At 43.4% G+C, this 18,793-nt stretch overlaps 1 protein-coding gene across 4 annotated transcripts in view; it reads right to left on the minus strand.

The window, feature by feature from the left end:
• Nucleotides 1-520: 520 nt before the first annotated feature.
• The window catches only part of Fbxo15 (F-box protein 15), a 48,515-nt gene continuing 30,242 nt past the window's right edge, over nt 521-18,793 (minus strand). For 3 of the 4 annotated variants that reach the window (XM_057788954.1, XM_057788953.1, XM_057788952.1), the window contains exons 9-10: nt 7,101-7,225; nt 521-890 (exon numbers count right to left, since the gene is read on the minus strand). In XM_057788954.1, coding sequence (XP_057644937.1) covers nt 621-890; nt 7,101-7,225 — 395 coding nt within the window. In that variant the 3' untranslated portion in view covers nt 521-620. The remainder of the gene's footprint in view (nt 891-7,100; nt 7,226-18,793) is intronic. The other variant, XM_057788955.1, reaches the window with a different exon arrangement.

Below are 18,793 nucleotides of genomic sequence, written 5' to 3' on the forward strand. Positions count from 1 at the left end.
GCAACGAGCAAAGCCCTAGATGGATGAGGCAAGGACCTGACCCCACGGGCATCCCTTCAGGATCTGAACATGCCCTTCCATGCCCTCTCCTCTACACGACTTCCAGAAGAAGAACACTGTGCTGCCCAGCTGAAGTCTGGGCCTGACCACTCACCAGCTCCGACTAACAAAGGGCCTGCTCATCAGCAGCTGTTCCTTCCGTCTGTTTTGCCTCTCAACAGCCTAGCCTTGACTCTGTGCTTCAGCCATGGTGAGCACATGAGGTCCATTACTCAGGACTCTAGTGGTGCATTCTTCTAGGCAGTTCCCTTCCTAGGCACCCTACTGCTTGCCCTTCAGGCCTAACCCTACTGGTCTCCAGCCTGGTAGTGTTAACTGAGTGTGCCTTTCTGCCTGTGGCTTCTGCAGCTCACACCTATCCAGGAGCAATCTAAGTCTACTACAGCTAAAGAAATCTTCCAAACACTTTACTTAAAGACCAGAGTCGTTAATGGATATAAGAAGGCACCAGACAGACTACTGTGGGTATGCTTTATTTTAATTTTCAATAAGAACAAAAATGTAAAAATAAAAAATAAACACCTCAATAGTAACAAGACTTTGTCACCTATTTCTAAAACTCAGTATGCTGTCCCAAACCAATGGTTTATTTTTGCTACACTGAGGTAAAGGACCAGGCTGACAATGAAGTATTCTTCTGTCTCTTCAATCCACAACAGCTCTGCATGCACTCCTCCCTCTGGGTCCATGTAGTCCACATAGTAAGTGTGCCCCTGGAAATGAGGACCATCAGAGGGGTGGGGGACAGACCTCAAGTGCACTGGAGAAGTCACACACCAAAAGGGCTTCCTGTACTCTTCCAGAACAGTCAGGTCCAGGAAAGAGCAATTCTGTAATGAAGATTCACAAGCGTCAGGATAGCAGGCTCATTCCCACAGACACTGCGACTCTGTAAAACTAACTGACTGGAAAGGTTGTTTGTGGCATCTAACTCCAAAGTCCTTTATGCACATGATAGGACCTACTTTTTATCCAAACCCAGTCAGCATGTGGACTTCCTGTGCATGTGCTCATCCGTGTGTGCACAAGGAGCTGTCAGTGCTGGAGCCTGGCTAGAGGCAACAGGTCTTCCACAAGAGAGGCCCGTGCCATTGTTTAAGAGGGTGGCACCTTGCCCTGGACAGCAGCCTCTCAATGCTCGACCAGACTGTCGCCTTCCACTCTTGATCTGTGTCCTTGCGGCTCCAAACTTTCAGCTCTCCAACCCTGGCCTCGGGTTCCTTTCTTGTTGTCCACCATCCTCTGGCTGGCTTATACTGTTCCTGACACCAGGATCTCGATCCACCTGTGTGCTCCCCCTCGTTCGCTCTCCCTCAGGTTTCACCATCTCCTCAGTGATCCCAACTGCTCGTGGATCCAGTAACAGACTCTCAGTCTCGGGCTATCTGACTCCTGTATCTATTCGTCAACCTCACCTCAATTATTCATTCCCACAGTTTGACCTCCTGAATCAACACTGTGGGCCCTGCTTCTAGCTTGTCTTTTCACTTGTCTCTACTCAGCTACTCCTAGTTCCCAGACCACTAGACTACAGATTTGCCAGAATTTTGTCACTGTAAGCCACTGCATCCTGAATCACATGTTATGAGGCACAACTATGTGTTAAAAGGAGAAATAACAAACAACACTATCTTAGTAAATTCTGCTTAGATACCAGGAGTATGTGTAATTACACACTTTTGTGTGTCTGAAAAGATTTGGGGAACATCATGGCCCATGACCTCTAAACTACCAGCCTTCTAACTCTCCTCAGGCCTCATCTCAATCACTTCCATTTCACTGTTCTTCACTGGATTGACTTCTTCATCAGTTTATCTCCCTTTGGTTCCAGATCTACTGAAACCGAGCTGTGCCTGAGCTGAGCTATCTCATGCGTTTCTGGATCTGATTGCCCTGCACAACAGCAGAGCCACAGATAGCACTATCCCCAGGGAGCCATGACATGCTCAGAAGTCTTTTGAATATACTGTTCATTGTGGGATAGTCTCTCTCCTCCCTGAACTGGCATCCTCATCCTCTCCCATGACCCTCTGTGCCCTACTCACAGGTGCCCCTGCACAGCAGATGTGAGAAGAGCACCTTCCTCTCTTTCCAACAGCAAATACACAACTATGTCCCCCACCCTCTCCTTACTTGCACATCTGTGCTAAGTGTGCTTTTATCAGGTGGGTTTTAGTACAGCCCACCAACAAGGAGGTAGCCTCTGACATAGTAAGTACTGTCTCTTTTCCCCCAGTTTTTAACATTCAGACTTGTTCAAGTGACTCTGGGGAGAAAAGGAGGGAGGGAGGGAGGGAGGGAGGGAGGGAGGGAGGGAGGGAGGGAGGGAGGGAGGGAAGGAGGGGAGACAGCGGACAAATGGACAGACGCACAGAGAGAAATAAATCCCCCAGAGCCTAAGCAACACTCGCTCTCTCTTCCCTCTGCAAGCAGACCTATCTTGCCTGTGTCCAAAACCGTACCTCTTGCTCACACTTCAACCCATTCTGATCCCACCTCTTATTAAGATCTCTAAACACAGTGAACATCTGTCAAGTCCCCACTGGACAGATTCAGCACTGCTTAGCATTCTTTGCTTCAAATACTACCTTCCCAGAACTTCTAGAACCATGCATACCTTCCACCAGGCAGTTCTAACAGCGATCCTCACAGCTTGACCTAGAGCACAGGTTTTATTATATATAATCATTCTCTCCCTAGACAGAATTTATCTACATCCACAATTCATAATAATCAAGGTATCCATGACTTCCAATATGTACCTCCAGGCTAAACCTCTTTCAGGTTCAAAAAACTAAATATCCAAGTTATTGCTCAAAAAAAATGACAAAGGTCAATCACGGTTGGCATAATTTATTCAAACCCATGCTCATCCCTGCCCGAGAGCTGCACCTTGGGCACTGGAGTGGCACCACTGACCATCAGTTGTCTGAAGTCTGGTGCCACCCTAGTTCCTCTTGCCCTGCACCATCCACCTGCCGCCCACCACTAGTCCTGTCTGATCTGGATCAAGTTCAGACTGGTGCCAAGCTCTATGTAGATTTCTAAGCCCCGGCTACAGTGTAAGGTTCTGTCTAAAAATAAATAAATAAATAAATAAATAAATAAATAAATAGGATATTTTGTAGTCACATATGACTATTAGAAATAAAAGAATCTCTTTTGCTACAAGCTGCAACCTTATACAGTAATTGCTCAGCCATATTTTCACACGAGACTTATCAGAACCAAGGGATCTGATAAAGGCTAAACCAAAAAGCAAGGCTTTTTGGCGTTATTGCTTTATGAATAAGTGGCTGTCCTTTGCAGTAGATTTTCTCTGTACCTAATTCCCTTTCTGATATATATTTGGGAACTGATTCCCACAGTTCAGAACTGTTTGGTGAAAAGAGTTTCCCACTGCCAGGCCTCTGTTCCTCTCCCCTAGGTAAACACAGAGATCTGCCTTCCTGCAGTTATCTTTATCAGCAGTGCTTAGGGATAGAGCGTTCCACCTAAGCTAGTCACAGATCTCCAAGGACATAGAATGAGCACCTGCCCAAGCTGCTGTTGAGGTTATACCCCACTTAAAAGATTCCAAACTCCTTACGCTCATCGTCACCCCAGCTTACTGATGACTTTAGTTCAGGAAATTTTCTGCTTGTGTTTTACTCTCAAGGACAGCAGAAGAGAGAATTAACTGCAGCCCAGAGAAAAACCCACAGACCCTGATCAGAATGGCTGAGAACAGCATAGCCTGGAACTGATAATTTAGAGGCCTGGGTCTCTTCTTCGCTTAGAACAGTAAGTCTAACTACAGACCTAGGCCCGTATTACAATGTCTGGTGTGTGTGCTATCAGATTCAAGAGCCAGCAGCTTCCCCCTGGCTGTTTACATAGTTTTACATGGTTGACTGGTAGCCTCTATGCATGTTGGGAGATAAAAAGCAGCATGCTGGCTTATAATACAATCCATGCCTTATTCATAATTTTACTGAAAATAAACCAATAAGGGTTTTCTATGGGGCCCTGGAACTTGCTAGGGCTGGGAAATTACTGGTTTTAAGGGTATATATGGCTGGGAACATTTGTAACGGGTAGAACAAGGGAAACAAGAAGGAACAAGGAATGGTGGATTGAAGAGAGAAAGAGAAGAATAAAGACACATGGGTAGACAGAACCTGGTGGAAGGAGATTTCTTATCCCTCAGTGTTAACCTCAGATTTCTAGCACCCCATTTAGCTTATTGTGACTTCTTTAATTGAACTCTGAACGGAAGCCTTAAAGGCTAGAATTTTAGGGCTCCCATAACAATTTTGCTTAGGAACTGTGGACATAGTCTTCTAATGTGTGAAACATTGATAAAGGTAAGTACCGATAGTGTGTCACCCACATCCGGTCCTGTTCAAAGAACAAAGCAAGGCTTTGTTATGTTGCTTTCTGAAGTGACCTGTGAGCTTGACAGAGGTCTCTGACGGTCTGGGCTTCACAGTTCCCATGAGGAAGCACTGGTCTCTTAGAGCTAATAACACTTGCTGGCTGGGTCATGATGTAGTGGGGAGCATCCTGAGCCAGGCCAGGAGCTCACATATCTCGGTGGTGGAAGTTCAATTTGCAGGTCATAGATCAGTTTTGCTTTTGACAAGAAGATGGTGGTAGGAACATGCTTCAGATGATTTCAGTGGCTGAATGTCATGTGACCCGCACAAGACAGTGCTCTAGGGTCAGTCACCATGCTTCCTGTGCAGTGGTGTGGACAGCCAGGTCTGTGTCAGTAGTCTTACTGGGGTGTTCAGTATAATTCACAGTGACATATTTCCTAATCCGTCTGTCTCTGTTCTTATCAAAATCTCATTTATGGATTTCTTTTGGTGATCCATTTCTTATGTCTTCTTTTGGTTTTTCCTTCATGCCTTGTCATTTTATACATTAGAAGGCTATACCTACAATTCCCAGGCAAGAGCTTATCTTTCATTTCTGTTCTTCATAGGCATATGTGACTAGGAATTATTTTTTTCACAGAACCTTACTCTGTAATCCAGGCTAGCCTTGTACTGGTTGTTATCCTCCTGCCTTAGCTTCTCCGGTGTGTGAGGTAAAGGCATGGACAAGCATATCCAGCTAAAGCCTTTTTCTACTTAATGTCCTTCCTTTAAACAAAACAAAACAAAGAAGCTAAATCCCAGAGAGCTAATTACTTAAGCTACACTCTTATTGTTCACTATGCTTAGGGTGGTCAGATTCCTGGAGAGAAACCCTAAGCTATGGCAAACACATGGAATATGGTACCCCTCGCTTGGGTACATTCTTTAGGAGCTACAAGGATAAATTAGCCAAAATACTTAATACTGGCTCCATATATAAGTGGCATATGCAGATCCATCTAACCTCCAACTCAGGAGAGACAAGAAACTCTTCCCGGAGAGAAAAGGTATTGCTGGAGAAACTTTCCAGAGCCACTGCCCCTACCTTCAGAGACATGGAATCATGCCTTTACATGAGCAACCTACAGAAACATGCCCTGAGCTGGAGGGGCAGGTTCTGCAGCTATTAGTGCAACCTCTTTGAGAAATGCTGCAGAAGTCCACAGAACACTTGTTGCTAAAGGACTCAGGGTTAGGGTTGAGTTTCCCTTACATGTAGTTCCAGGGGAGACTTTGTTTTCAGCACTAGAGCTCTAAGAAAGCTTTGTCTCATGGTAGAATTACTAGACTTCCCTTTTTAACCTCAGAGAACTAAACACCTCCTTTGATCTTGCTGTGAAGAAAAAATAGAATTAAATAACTTTAAAATTACTCAGACCCTTTAAGCTTGCCATATTTATATTCTGCCTTTCTTGGTCCTCAAGGTCTATTTTTAACTTTAATGTTTTATTTTAATGTGTTTTTACATCACGGCCATTTCGGTCTATCACAGAAAGACGAAAGTTCACGTTTACCCTCAAAGATATAAAACAATAATCTTATAAATGACATTCAAATTTTTTACCAAGATTTAAGGTCTGCTCACAGATGAACAGCAAACCCAAATGGTTCAGAAGATCAGGCTCCACTGCAGTCCCCCTGGTCATGGTCAAGTCATCCACATCAGAGGGCAAAACAAGCACAGTGCAGAGGCACCTGCAGCCGCTGCCAACCTGTGACTCCCAGACCCCACTCGTGTCATCCAGTAAAGAGAACCAGCGGTAACCATGGCAACAGTCACATAAGAGAATGGAATCATGGGAGATCTCCTAATTTCTCTCCCCTCCTTTCCTGACAGTCCCCATCCCTAAACCAACTCTCCCCACTCCCCACCATTTAGCTATGTTCATTTAGCTGATCAAGATCCTTAAAACTGGAATAGGACTCATAACTGCACAGCCTTCAAATAAGTGAAAATGTCCATTTTCAGCAAATGCTCCTTGCCTGGCCAACTTTCAGCTCCCCTCTTCCTCCGCCGGACAGATTGAGGGTGTGAGGAAATAGAGCTACAGTCTGAGCTATCCAAACATAGCTACAGTCTACCTGCCCATCCTTCTGCAATACACTCCGTGGACAACACAGGCATTTGTGGTGGTTTCAGTGAGAATGGCTCCCATAGGCCTATATGTTTGAGTGCTTGGTCCCCAGTTAGTAGAACTGGCTGGGAAGCATTAGGAGGTCTGGCCTTGCTGGAGGAGATGTGCACTGGGGATGGGCTTAGAGGTTTCAAAGTCTACAGCAGACCTAGTGCCTGACTCATCTCTCTGCCCGTGGATCAGGATGCATGCTCTCGGCTACTGTGCCAGTGCCATGCCTGTTTGCTGCCCACCATGATGATCATGAAACCATAAACAAGACCCCAACCAAATGTTTTCCTTTATAAGAGTTGCCTTGGTCATGGTGTCTCTTCATGGCAATAGAACAGTAACCAATATAAAACATTAAATAAATTCTTGATGAAGATACTATTCTGACCAAAAGAATTCACAAATCTACAGAAACCAGAATACTTTAAGGGAGGGTTATACATACACATCAACAGACTTTTTTTTTTATTACGCATAAAGTTACTTGAAGAAAAAAAACTTTTGTTTTTACCTCAATAAAGCCATTAAAAATAGTAGTTCTCCATGCAAGGCCAACTTTCCCAATAAGAGGCAAGTGCTGTCTGTTATTGTTCAAATTTATCACCATGAACTTCGCATATCCATTCTCAATGCACTCTGAAACAATTTAAGGTTAGTTTAGTCACTGCGGTTCAATTGAAGGGGGAGCATGTCTTCAGGCAGGCTACTCCTGAGGTATGCCTTGTACTGTGAAGTTCTACGCACTGAGGACACAGTGCACTTTATCATCAGACCTGAGTAATAAACCTGTATCTCAGAGACTGGAGAGCAGATGTGGGGGGTCTAGGGAATTGCCAAAGGTGAGCAGAAGATGGCTGCTGAAATCTATCCAGTCACTGAGGGAAAGACAAAGGCTCAAGCTTCACTGGGGGTGTTGGCTAGCACTCCATCAGAGAAGAAACTATCAAGGAAGGAAGGCTTTAAATATTTCCATCTATGCAGGCTTCCCTACTGCTTTGGGGCCGTGATATATACACACTGTAGAATACATGTAGAGCTAGCTAAGATCACACTAGCCCCTCTAAGAGCACACCCCAATAACCTGGAGGCCTCCCCACAGGCCTCACTTCTGATAAATTCCACTACCTCTCAATAATGCCAAGTTGAAAACCATGACTTTCAAAACACATGAGTCCTTAGAAGAGAGGTCATTCCAGATCAAGGCTATATTACTTGGTCATGCCGTCAGTCATGAAAATGGAAAAGGATAAACACTGATAAGCTTAAGGAAAGAGAGTCAATTATTTCCAAAAAAGGAAATCAAATGGAATGGAGAGATGAGAGCTGGCCTACCAAAGGAAGGATAAGGAGCAGGTGAACAAGAGGGAGGAAAGGGAGAAACCGATTGCACCCTTTCATCCATGGCCCCACCGTCCATCTTGACAATGTATCCTTTTAACCAGCACGGTTACTTTGTTCCCTTTCCTCCAAACAAATTTATCTTGTTTCTTTTGCAAACCTGTGTGAGCTCTGGCTTTCAGTTAAGGCACAAACACCTTGTCTAGACTCTGATCAACAGTCCATGAGAGTCTTCGGCAAGAAGAGAACAGGAGACAGAAGGTCCCTATAGCAGCTGTGTCAGCCTCTCCCTCAAGTCCCTGCTACTGTGTAACACATCTCACATACAGCTGTGCCTCTGGTGGGCCCCAACAATGTAGTCCTTCAAAAGTCAACATCACCTGTATGCGTGTCAGCACCCTGCACTCCGTCCTCCGTCAACATCACCTGTATGCACGCCAGCACCCTGCACTCCATCCTCCGTCAACATCACCTCTATGCACGCCAGCACCCTGCACTCCATCCTCCATCAGCATCACATGTATGCACGTCAGCACCCTGCACTCCATCCTCCATCAACATCACCTGTATGCACGCCAGCACCCTACACTCCATCCTTACCTTTCCTCTTCCAAGACCTCCACTGCACCCTGGCGTTTCACTACATGCAACAGTTTCTGCATGCTAAGATCTGCTTTGTCAAAAACAATGCTCTTCGGAAATAAAAGCCATATCCATCTGAGGCATATTAACAACATGCTAATAACACATTTTCAGCTAAGAAATAAATGTAACATAGAAAAGGTGGGGTATAAAGACTGTGGCGAGAAAAGGTTGATTGGTAATTGATTTTTCTAATGCGCAGAGAAGAGCATGAAGGGGTAAAGATTAGAATGGACAGAAGCAGGAATCACCAGAGTTGCCTAAAGAGAGAAGCCCAATAAAGGAAACTGGACTCAAGATTCCACCTGACAGGCAAACGGGGTAACACAGAGCCACATAGAAAGAGCAATAGCAACCACCTCTCACACAGTGAACTCAAGGCTATTTGCCATGTAGTATTAACCAGTATTGAATAGGCTATAGATTCTACAAAGGGACAATCAAAAACACAACGCTAGAAGGACCGATTGGTACTGCCTCTTAAGGAGAGAAAACCTTTAGTGTTCCTCATTCCTTGTAATGTTCTGACATAAACAACCCACAGATATATGCATGGTTTTTTTTCTACTTTTTTTGTACTTTCTAGCTAATTAATTTTAGACACCAAATCTCCAAAAGAGAAGAAACTAAGCCCCTAGACTATGATGGAGAAGGTGGAATACAGGAAGATGGGCTCCAATCACTGTAAGGTGGAGTGTTCTGTGTTACAGAAGCCGAAATGGCAAGGTGAGGCTGAGAGGAGGAGAAGAGTGACCTCCCCCTCTACATCTAGGTGCCATGGATGTAGTCTGAGTCACCGGGCGGTCTCTACACCTGTCCTGTAACTGGATCTATAGAGAGATACATACACATGCAGAAGGACTTTCCTAAGAGTGATGGCAACTGCAGGTTAAAGAGAATATACGCACTAGATGCTCTACCACTGGTTAATTCAGTGGAGTCTGAGGCTTCCTTTTGTAATTGCTATGCTTATGGTTCCAGCTGGCATTTTCCTGGGTCTCATTTCCACTTTCCATGGTTTTGCACCAATCTCCTATCAGTTCAGTCCACCTCAATATAACTTATTTTCTAGACAAGCCCTCCCTCAGGGTAGAAAAAAATAGATGGAAACTTTTGGGAGGGAGTCTCTGAGTCCTACTCTGTCTCGCTTAGCACACTCTTATATTCCTGACAGCAACAAGTCAGGATGGTGGAGCACTGGTGAGAAGTGAAACCTGGCTATCAAGTATCCGCTTCATGTGGCTTCACTAACTCGTGGTGAGTTCATGGCACACCAACCCCAAGCAGATGCAATGAGACCCTCAGAAGTGGAAAAGATGCCTCAGACACAGGACCCAAAAGCCAGGGAGGAGAGCTAACTAAGAATGGAGCTGACCGTGAAGAGTCAAAGTAGGACAGGAGATGGACGGTCTTGGCATATGCTGTCTAGACACATCCTGTCCCATGATGGGCGTCAGTGGACTGCATCAAAGCACACTTAAACTAAAATGTACCTCTGAATTCCTCAGCAGAATGAAATGGTTTGTTAGGTTGTGATAGGCTGTGGGTTTTATAGTTTTTAATAAACATTTTAATAAAAAAAATTACCTGACACAGAATTTGGGTTTTTTCTTCTAAAATAATTTTGACATGCAAAGCACAGACAAATTTGTAAGCAGAAGAGGAATTGATAGGGAAGCAGCTTTGAGATGATGAAAGAGACAGAGACAAATGGCTAAATAAAGGTCTGAGAGCAGGCAGGAGTGGGTATATTTAGAAATTGGAAAGTTCATTTTGGAAAGAAGTGGGACAGCTTTTCCTCTGAAACAGGGAAAAGCAAGACTGAAAAAAATCTGTGACAAGTGAAGATGTGAGGGCCGAGGAGGGAGGAAGGACGGCAGGAGGGCACGGGAGCAAGCGGGGAGGGAGACGCTGGCTGAAAAATGAAAGGTGCTCCTCAAAACATAAGGGGTCATCAAGCAACTGATTGCAAGATTCCTAAGTAGCAAGAAGTGACAGCCTGGGTGGGAGGCTGCTCAGAGCAGCAGATGTGGGCCAATGCTATACAGGGACAGAAGGGACAATGAGGCAGGGGTCTCTGCCATGCCACATAGAGTATAAGACGGGAAGAAGTCACTGGAAAGACCAAGAAAGAGAGGAGTACAGAAAGTAGGCCCACCGACAGGAAGTTTGCAATGCAAGGAGAGGCTCTTAGATAGATATCCTAGAGATCAAAGATCATGGTGTACACACATAAACTCACACCAAGGGAAAATTAGAGATCAAAGATCATGGTGTGCACACGTAAACTCACACCAAGGGAAAATTAGAAAGCCTATCATTTACATTTTTTGCACTTGTGTTTCCCAAATTACGTGTTTTGTATGAGATTCTATTTCCATAATTCCCTTACAAAATATCTTACTATCTAAAACATCTAACTTAAATAAATTTCCTTGACAACAACGTACTTCAAAGAATTCAGATCACCAGCAAAGGCAAATAAAAAGCTGACGTTAAGTCCAGAGCGGCAGCCAGAGCAGTGGCTTGTTTTCAGCCTGGCCCGGGCAACATGAGACTCATGGGGTGCAGCCTGTGTAGTGCCAAAGCCTGGACTTCTAATGCCCTAGGCTGAGCACCTGTAATCTTTCAACAGGCCCCAAAATTAAACAGGCGTGCTCCACAGTAAGGCTCTCTTCCTCCAGGTAAGCTCTGGCATGGGCAGCGGTCGCCTGCAATGCACACTTCTTGGGAGCCACTACAAGTACAGAGCAGAAGAAAGGTGGTACGTACTCCTAATGAAGATGCCTTAGTGCGGTGCCTGCTCCAAGTTTTCTAATAATCACCACCCAGAAAGGACAGCACTGCTTCCAGTGATTCACGTGTCATGATAGATGCTTACAGAGTACAACCTGACCTAGAAACACAGCAAGCAATTAATATCAGGGACAGAGGGAATGAAAAAGGCACCTATCTTTAGTATCACAGCCACAAAAATAAGATGATATGATGTATGCACAAGATCTAGAAAGGAAAAGCACTCCAAAAGAATTCACTTTCAGTTGTTGTAGAGCTTCCTCTCGGCACAAGGAAAAGGGAGAATCTGTCACTTGATGATCTTTCTAAAACTGTCTGCAGTGTTTCTCAGACTAAGCGTGAATGCTCGGCCCAGTCAGTATCTTAACAGTGACCTGTAGGTGCAGAACAAACTAACAAGGAGAAAAGGGAGACATTACCCCAAGGAGCGTATTCATGACAACACAAAACCATAGTATTCGTATGGAGGGGAAAGTATAGGATCAGCACAAACACTGTTTCTGCTAAGGTAGTGAGGAATCTTGTTTCAGTTGAGAGCATCTGGGGCGGGGAAATGCAAGCAGCAGCTGCACTCCTATGAAAGATTTCCATCAGCTCATCTGAAGAAAGACGACCCACCCTAAAGCCGTTCTTCAACCTCTGGGCTGCGACCCTGGAGTGGAAGGACCCTTTTACAGGAGACACCTAAGAGCCACTGGAAACCACAGGTATTTCCAGCACAATTCATAACAGTAGCAAAATTACAGTTAGGAAGCAGGGATGGAAATAGGCTTCTGGTTGGGGTCACCATACATGAGAAACTGTGTTGAAGGGCCACAGCATTAGGAAGGTGAGAACTTCTGCTCTGTTGCTATGGCATTCCTTTGCCCACATTACAGTCAGTTCCTCCTGGATTCCAACGCAGACTGAGGTCAGCAGCTCTCCAAGAACCCTCCAGGTCTTCTGCTCCAGCAACTGCTGAAATGCTCAGCTTTATGGTCTGCACTACTGGATTCTTGGTCTCTTCAGTGTCAAACAACTATTGCTGGACTGCCCAGAGTACATCTGTAAGCCGACCTAGCGAGTCCACCTTTGCTGTGTTTACAAACCTGTTCTATCCTCTCTGTTCTTCAGAGAACCTTAATACAGATTGTAAAGGAAAACCTAAATAAACAAAGAAATGAGCCAAAACTCTAACTCAAAATAAAGTCTGTTTGACTGGGAGTGTGCACACCACTCCACTCGGTAGTGGAATGCTTATCAGTAAGATCAAGTCCCTAAATCCAATCCTAATGAAATCTTAATTCCTTCTAGATTAATGTACAAATTCAACAGGACTCTGTTAGGATCCCATAGATATTTGGTACTCTAGCCAAGTTCATGCACATGAAATATTTACATAAATATAAAAAGCATAAATAGATAATAATATATCACTAACTATTTAACTAGGGTAAAAAACATACATTTTCATAACACAATAATTAAATTTGAACGATCAGAGGCAATCACCTGAGAAAAAGGGTAAGAACTGAAGAGAAGTAATTAACCTATAGGAAATAAGGTGAGTGTATGTCTGATTTTAGAAAGTAGGGTGCTCTATATAAAACAATTTTAAAACTAACTGAAAACTTCTGAGATATCTACATGTACAAAGTCAAAAGGTAAAGACAAAGTGGAAGAACTATCTGTAAGAAGTGTGTGCACACAGTCACAGCATCTAAAACAACGGAGCCAAACACAGATATGACTAGGACCGGACAGGAAACATGAAAACGGGGCCCATAACACCGGCTCCATCTGCGGCTAGCAGTGACTGCCTCATCAGCAGGCTCCGATACCTACGTGTGCAAGGGCACAAGGATAAACTGCTCTCGTGGACAGTCAGAGGTGACGGTGAAGCCGTTTCATAAGTGTGCTCACCGTGAGGACCACAGGCCTCCAGGTAAACTGACATGCAGCTGATCTCTACAGTCATTAGAGACTTTTCAAGATAATATTGATGACAACAGTGCTTCAATCACAAGAAATGAAAGATTAAATGCCCAATTGGAAGAAGGGACCAATAAATCAGGATAAACCTGGAATTTCATACAACTTTTCAAAGTCAAATTTTTCTAAAACTGGAAAATGCTCACAATGCAGTGACAAGGAAAAATAGAGAACAACATTTTCCAAATAATTTCTGCAGAGAAAGTGTTATGAATTTGAAAATGGACCAAGTTATGAGCAATAGTTGTCTTGAGGGGTTTTATTTAATTTTTTCTAATAATTGTCTACAGATTTCAAAATCTTATAATAAAAAGACATTCTGGTTTCTAGCTCAGCACTAGAATTGGAAGAGACCATCTGCCCTAAGAACAACTAAGTCTGAACAAACTGACGGATCCACTCCTGCTAGGTGAACAAGGGAACGACAGACAGAGCAAAGCCCTGTCCCAACAACGTGATAGCGTACAGGAGAACACAGGGAGGTCAGATAACACAGAGCTCTGTCCTGACAACGTGATAGCGTACAGGAGAACACAGGGAGGTCAGATAACACAGAGCTCTGTCCTGACAACGTGATAGCGTACAGAACACAGGGAGGTCAGATAACACAGAGCTCTGTCCTGACAACGTGATAGCGTACAGAACACAGGGAGGTCAGATAACACAGAGAGCTCTTAATACCGCTCGGAAACCTGAGTAGTAACTCACACATTACTGGAGTCAGGAGGACAAATCTGAGGAACTCCATCATGGCAAGAACAGTTTGTTATCTCCAGGACTCTTGCCACTTTTTAAGAGTCAGTATTGGAAAAAAAAATCAAAACAACAAGAACTATTCTCCCAGTAGGAAAACAACCATAGTTTTAGCATAGCCAAGTCTACCCAGGGAAAGGGAAATATCAACTCTAGCCTCCTATAGCAGACTAAGCAATTAGCAGAGAACCAAGAGGCACAGCTCACTGAAGGGCTGAGAAGCTACCAAAGGACTGGAGGAACACATACACATATCAGCCACGTTCCTAAAGGCCTATTTCCTATGGTTCCTTTGACCCAATGCATTAACAAGGAGTTATCAGGCAGTAATAAAGTGATCAAAAGGATGCACCAACCCTCACGTATTGGGACTGAACAGAACAGCACCAGTTACGTGAGCAAACAAAACTGCAAGGAGAGGAAGCAGCTCCGCTGACAGAGCTGGAGACGTCAACACCTCTATAGAAGCACCCAGACCAGAGTTCAACTCAAAAACAGCATTAATTGCTTAGGTATAATGGGATCCATAGGCTGTTTAAATAATTTTGGAATTAATTATTCTGGAATTAATTCACTCTTCTGTAGCCTTCTAGCATGATCGCTATCAAGGAATTGAGCCAATAATTAACAATCTTCCAAAAATAAACATAAGATCAAATTATTTCACTGGAAAATATGTAAGAAATGATACCAATATTCTAAACGCTATTCCAAAAGGTATAAGCAGAGTGAATACTTCTAATGTGTTCTATCAACAAATAAAAACATGTAGTATCACCCATTCCTGACTAAAAGAAAAACCCTGAATAAATGATGAAGAGAAAGGAAACTGATAAAGAATAGCTATTTTAAAAATTATACTTAACATCACAGTTGTGGGGAAACACCCAAAGCTTCGCCACTAAGACTTGAGAAAGAAAGGATGTCTCTTCTCATTGCTACCTTGAGGACTGTGCTGAAAGTCTCGGATAATGCAATAAGGCATAGACAGGAAATATAAAATGATCGACTTTCTATCAGTAAAGATCTGAAACAATGAACTTATAAAGAAAGTTTATAAAGCATATCTATTTTGACTACTAATTTTGAAGGTTTCAGTTCATAATCTGTGGGCCCCTCTGCTTTGGTGTCAGGGGCAGGAAGCTCAACCTAACAGCAGCACATAGTATAGCAAGACAACTCATCTCATAACCAGAAGTGGCAAGGGGGCCGGCTACCACCCTACTACCCCACTGGGTCCCCTTCTTAAAGTTTACAGCATTTCTCTATAGCAACAGTTAAACCAAACTTTTAACACATGGGGAATATCAGAAATATCAGATCCAAACTATAGCAAAGGGTACCTTAATTGCAAAGAAAAAAGTAAAAAAATTTTCCTCAAAGATAGTATGATTATCAACGTAGAAGGTGCAAAACACTCAGAGCAGACAACAGCAAATGCTGGCAAAGAACAGCCAACAAGAACTAACATCACTTGCTGTCTCTGGGAATACAAAGTGCCACAGCCATTTTGGAAGACAGTTGGGCAATTTCTTTCATTTGTTTGTTGATTCCTTTTGTTTGACAACTCCATACATACATACGGTGTATTGTTTATTCTCACCACCATCCTTCCTGTGTCTCCCTCTCTAATCAATCCTGTCTTCCCCATATCCATGTCTTTCTGCTTTGTGGCCCACTGAGTTTAACCAGGACCGGACATGTCACTGGGTTTGGAAATATCCATTAGAGCATATTGGCTCAGCAATGGGTAGACAACCATAGTTCAGCATGGAGGGGCAGGACCACACAGGTCCCTCACCAAAGTTCATGATGACTGTTGACCAACAGTGTTGTACAGCCCAGTACTAGCCACCACAGCTGCTAGGAGACATTGACAGTGGCTGTCACACCCTGAAGACAGCACAGGCTTCTCCTTATCTTCAGGCTCTTACATTCTTTTCACTCTCTGTTTGGAGACAATGGAATAAAAATCTTATTTAGAGTACTCAACTATCATTAATTCTAAGCATCCTGAGCAGGCACGAGCCTCTGTACTCACCACTGTTCACTACGAAGAAAAGCTTTTCTGATAAAAGATTAGTAAATATCTGAGTATAAACACAGATGCTTAGAATGTAGTTTAGTACCGATGTCAATTTATCTAAACAAGAGCCTATGATCCCCTCAGACATGTGTTTTTTACTACAGGGTTTATAGTACCAAGTAGGTATTCCCTCCTATGAACAGACCTTAAACCCAACAAAAGCATTGTTGGCTACACATGTAAGTCATGCCACTATTGCATGAATGGGCATATCTTGCCTTGCAATTTGGTATTATAGCATGAGATCACTGATGCCTAATGAGCCCCAGAGCCTGAGCAGAACCTTCCAGCATCGGAAGAAGCTTCCAGCTCGGTTCCAACTTGATTTCTCTACTTCTCTGCAACCAAGATATCTTATTCAGTTCTGGTGGGCAATTAAGAGGAATAACTTGTCTGGGTTTTTTTTTGCGGGGGGGGGGTAGGGGATGCTCTGGAGCCTACCTAAAGTTTGGCAACTTCCTTAAAAAGTAAACATACTCTTGCCACAGGGTAGAATAATTGTGCTCCTTACTGTTTACACTCAAATATGTTGAGTTGAAAATATCTACACAAAGCCAGGCAGTAGTGGCACACGTCTTTAATCCCAGCAGTCAAGAGGCAGAGGCAGGTGGGTCTCTTGAGTTCAAGGCCAACCTGGTCTACACAGTGAGTTTCAGGACAGGCTCCAAAGCTACACCAAGAAACCCTGACTCAAAAAAAAAAGAAAGGAAGGAAGGAAGGAAGGAAGGAAGGAAAGAAAGAAAGAAAGAAAGAAAGAAAGAAAGAAAGAAAGAAAGAAAGAAAGAAAGAGTCTATAGAAAACCTTGCATGAACAGATAGATAGATAGATAGATAGATAGATAGATAGATAGATAGATAGATAGATAGATAGATAGATAGATAGATAGAGATAGAGATATTCACCAGAGTTAGAACTGGACATGATTTCTTCTGGTATATTAATGAAAAAGCTACATCTAAGCAGTACTAACAAAGGATGAGCTATCACATTATGAAAAATAGAAAAACCCTTACATGATAATAACTAAAAGAAGTCAGTCTGAAGTGTGTGCACTTCATAATTCCATCTGTGTGACATTCTGTGTAAAGTGTGTGAAGAAAACACAAAGTATGAAGATAGTAAGGCTAGTGATTGCCAGACACTGAGGAAAGGCAAGGACAGAAGACTTCTAAGGAAATCAAATGGCTGCATATAATACTTACAGTAGATACACACCATTAGAATCTGCCCAAACCCACACAACACGTAAGAAAAGTGACTGCTGGGCACTATGGTAAACATGTGGGCATCGGCTGTAACTAACACTCCTCTCTGCTGAGACACGGTAAAGGGAACGGCAGAAGGGATCATACGGGATGGTTCTGCATGGCCCTCCTCTCAGTTTCACTATGAACCTAAAGATGCTCTAAAAAGTAAAGCATCCTTTCTTAGAAGTCAAAGGCTAGGAGCAGCGAGCTTTGCTATTAAAGTTGCTTCTCTCTACTTTATTCTAACTACACCTCTGAATACTGATAAAAGACTACAATATACCATGCTGGGCAAAACCTTTCTCCTTCTGCTTCTGGAAATTGGTAATAATTAGCTTGATACTAAGATCAAATAAGTATACATTCCTTTATCCTCTGTGTAACTGATCAGGCCCTTTGGCAAGCTCGATTTACACTTCAAAGACACAACTGGACTATCTCCTCTGTTCACCAGGCTGTACTGTAACCTAATCAAAATGCTAATGGAGAGCTGTGCAGAAAAGAGCTCATACAGCATGCTGGAGTCCATCTACTCTTCATAAGCTCTGCTCACAGGGACAGGCTTTGACAATCCAGGAGTACAGGATTCAGAGAACCCTCCACCTACTTGATAAGGCTGCTCACTGTGCCTGGTGCCTGTGCTCTTGGTTTATACTAAGCGCCTCTTTCCTTGTAGGAATCTGGAAAGACAGTAGCTCTAGGTCGAAGGAACCGACAGCAGCCCCCATAAAAACCTGAATCTACAGTAAGATTTTATCAGCTCTGCACAGTCCTGGGAGCACCCCCCCTCCCCCCGTGAGAACAGTGAGCACTCTAGGCACTGGGTGGTTTCCAGTGAGCCTCAGTCTACAGATCTTTCCTTTGTTGGTTTTATCCACTAACACATCAGCATCCTAAGGACTGTGAATTGTCCTAGTGAGTCAATGAACTTTGGAACTAATCATAAATGACATCAGTCTATCTGCGTTTTCAAAAACAGAAGAAGGGAGGGAGGGAGGGAAGGAGGGAGGGAGGGAGGGAGGGAGGGAGGGAGGGAGGGAGGGAGGGAGGGAGGGAGGGAGGAAAAAAACTGCACCAAGGAAAACCCATAAGGCACTTTTTAAACAACCTTCAATACTAACTTACCAGTCATTCTGCAAGTATTTCCTGTGCTATTATACCTCTTTCTCTCGTACCCTCCAATAAATTGAATTCAGACAGCAAAATATATCCTCAGTTAATCTTCCCTTGTACTTAATTTTAATGGGAATACACAAAAAGGTCATCAATTATGTGACATTCTAAGGATCATAACTTTTTTCTTTGAAAAGAGATTATATAAATCACTTTAAAAAAAAAAAACTTCAATATAGCTATGACTTGTCAAAGTG

This window comes from Chionomys nivalis, chromosome 14 (genome assembly GCF_950005125.1).
Source record: "Chionomys nivalis chromosome 14, mChiNiv1.1, whole genome shotgun sequence".
In the NCBI taxonomy this organism is placed as follows: Eukaryota; Metazoa; Chordata; class Mammalia; order Rodentia; family Cricetidae; genus Chionomys; species Chionomys nivalis.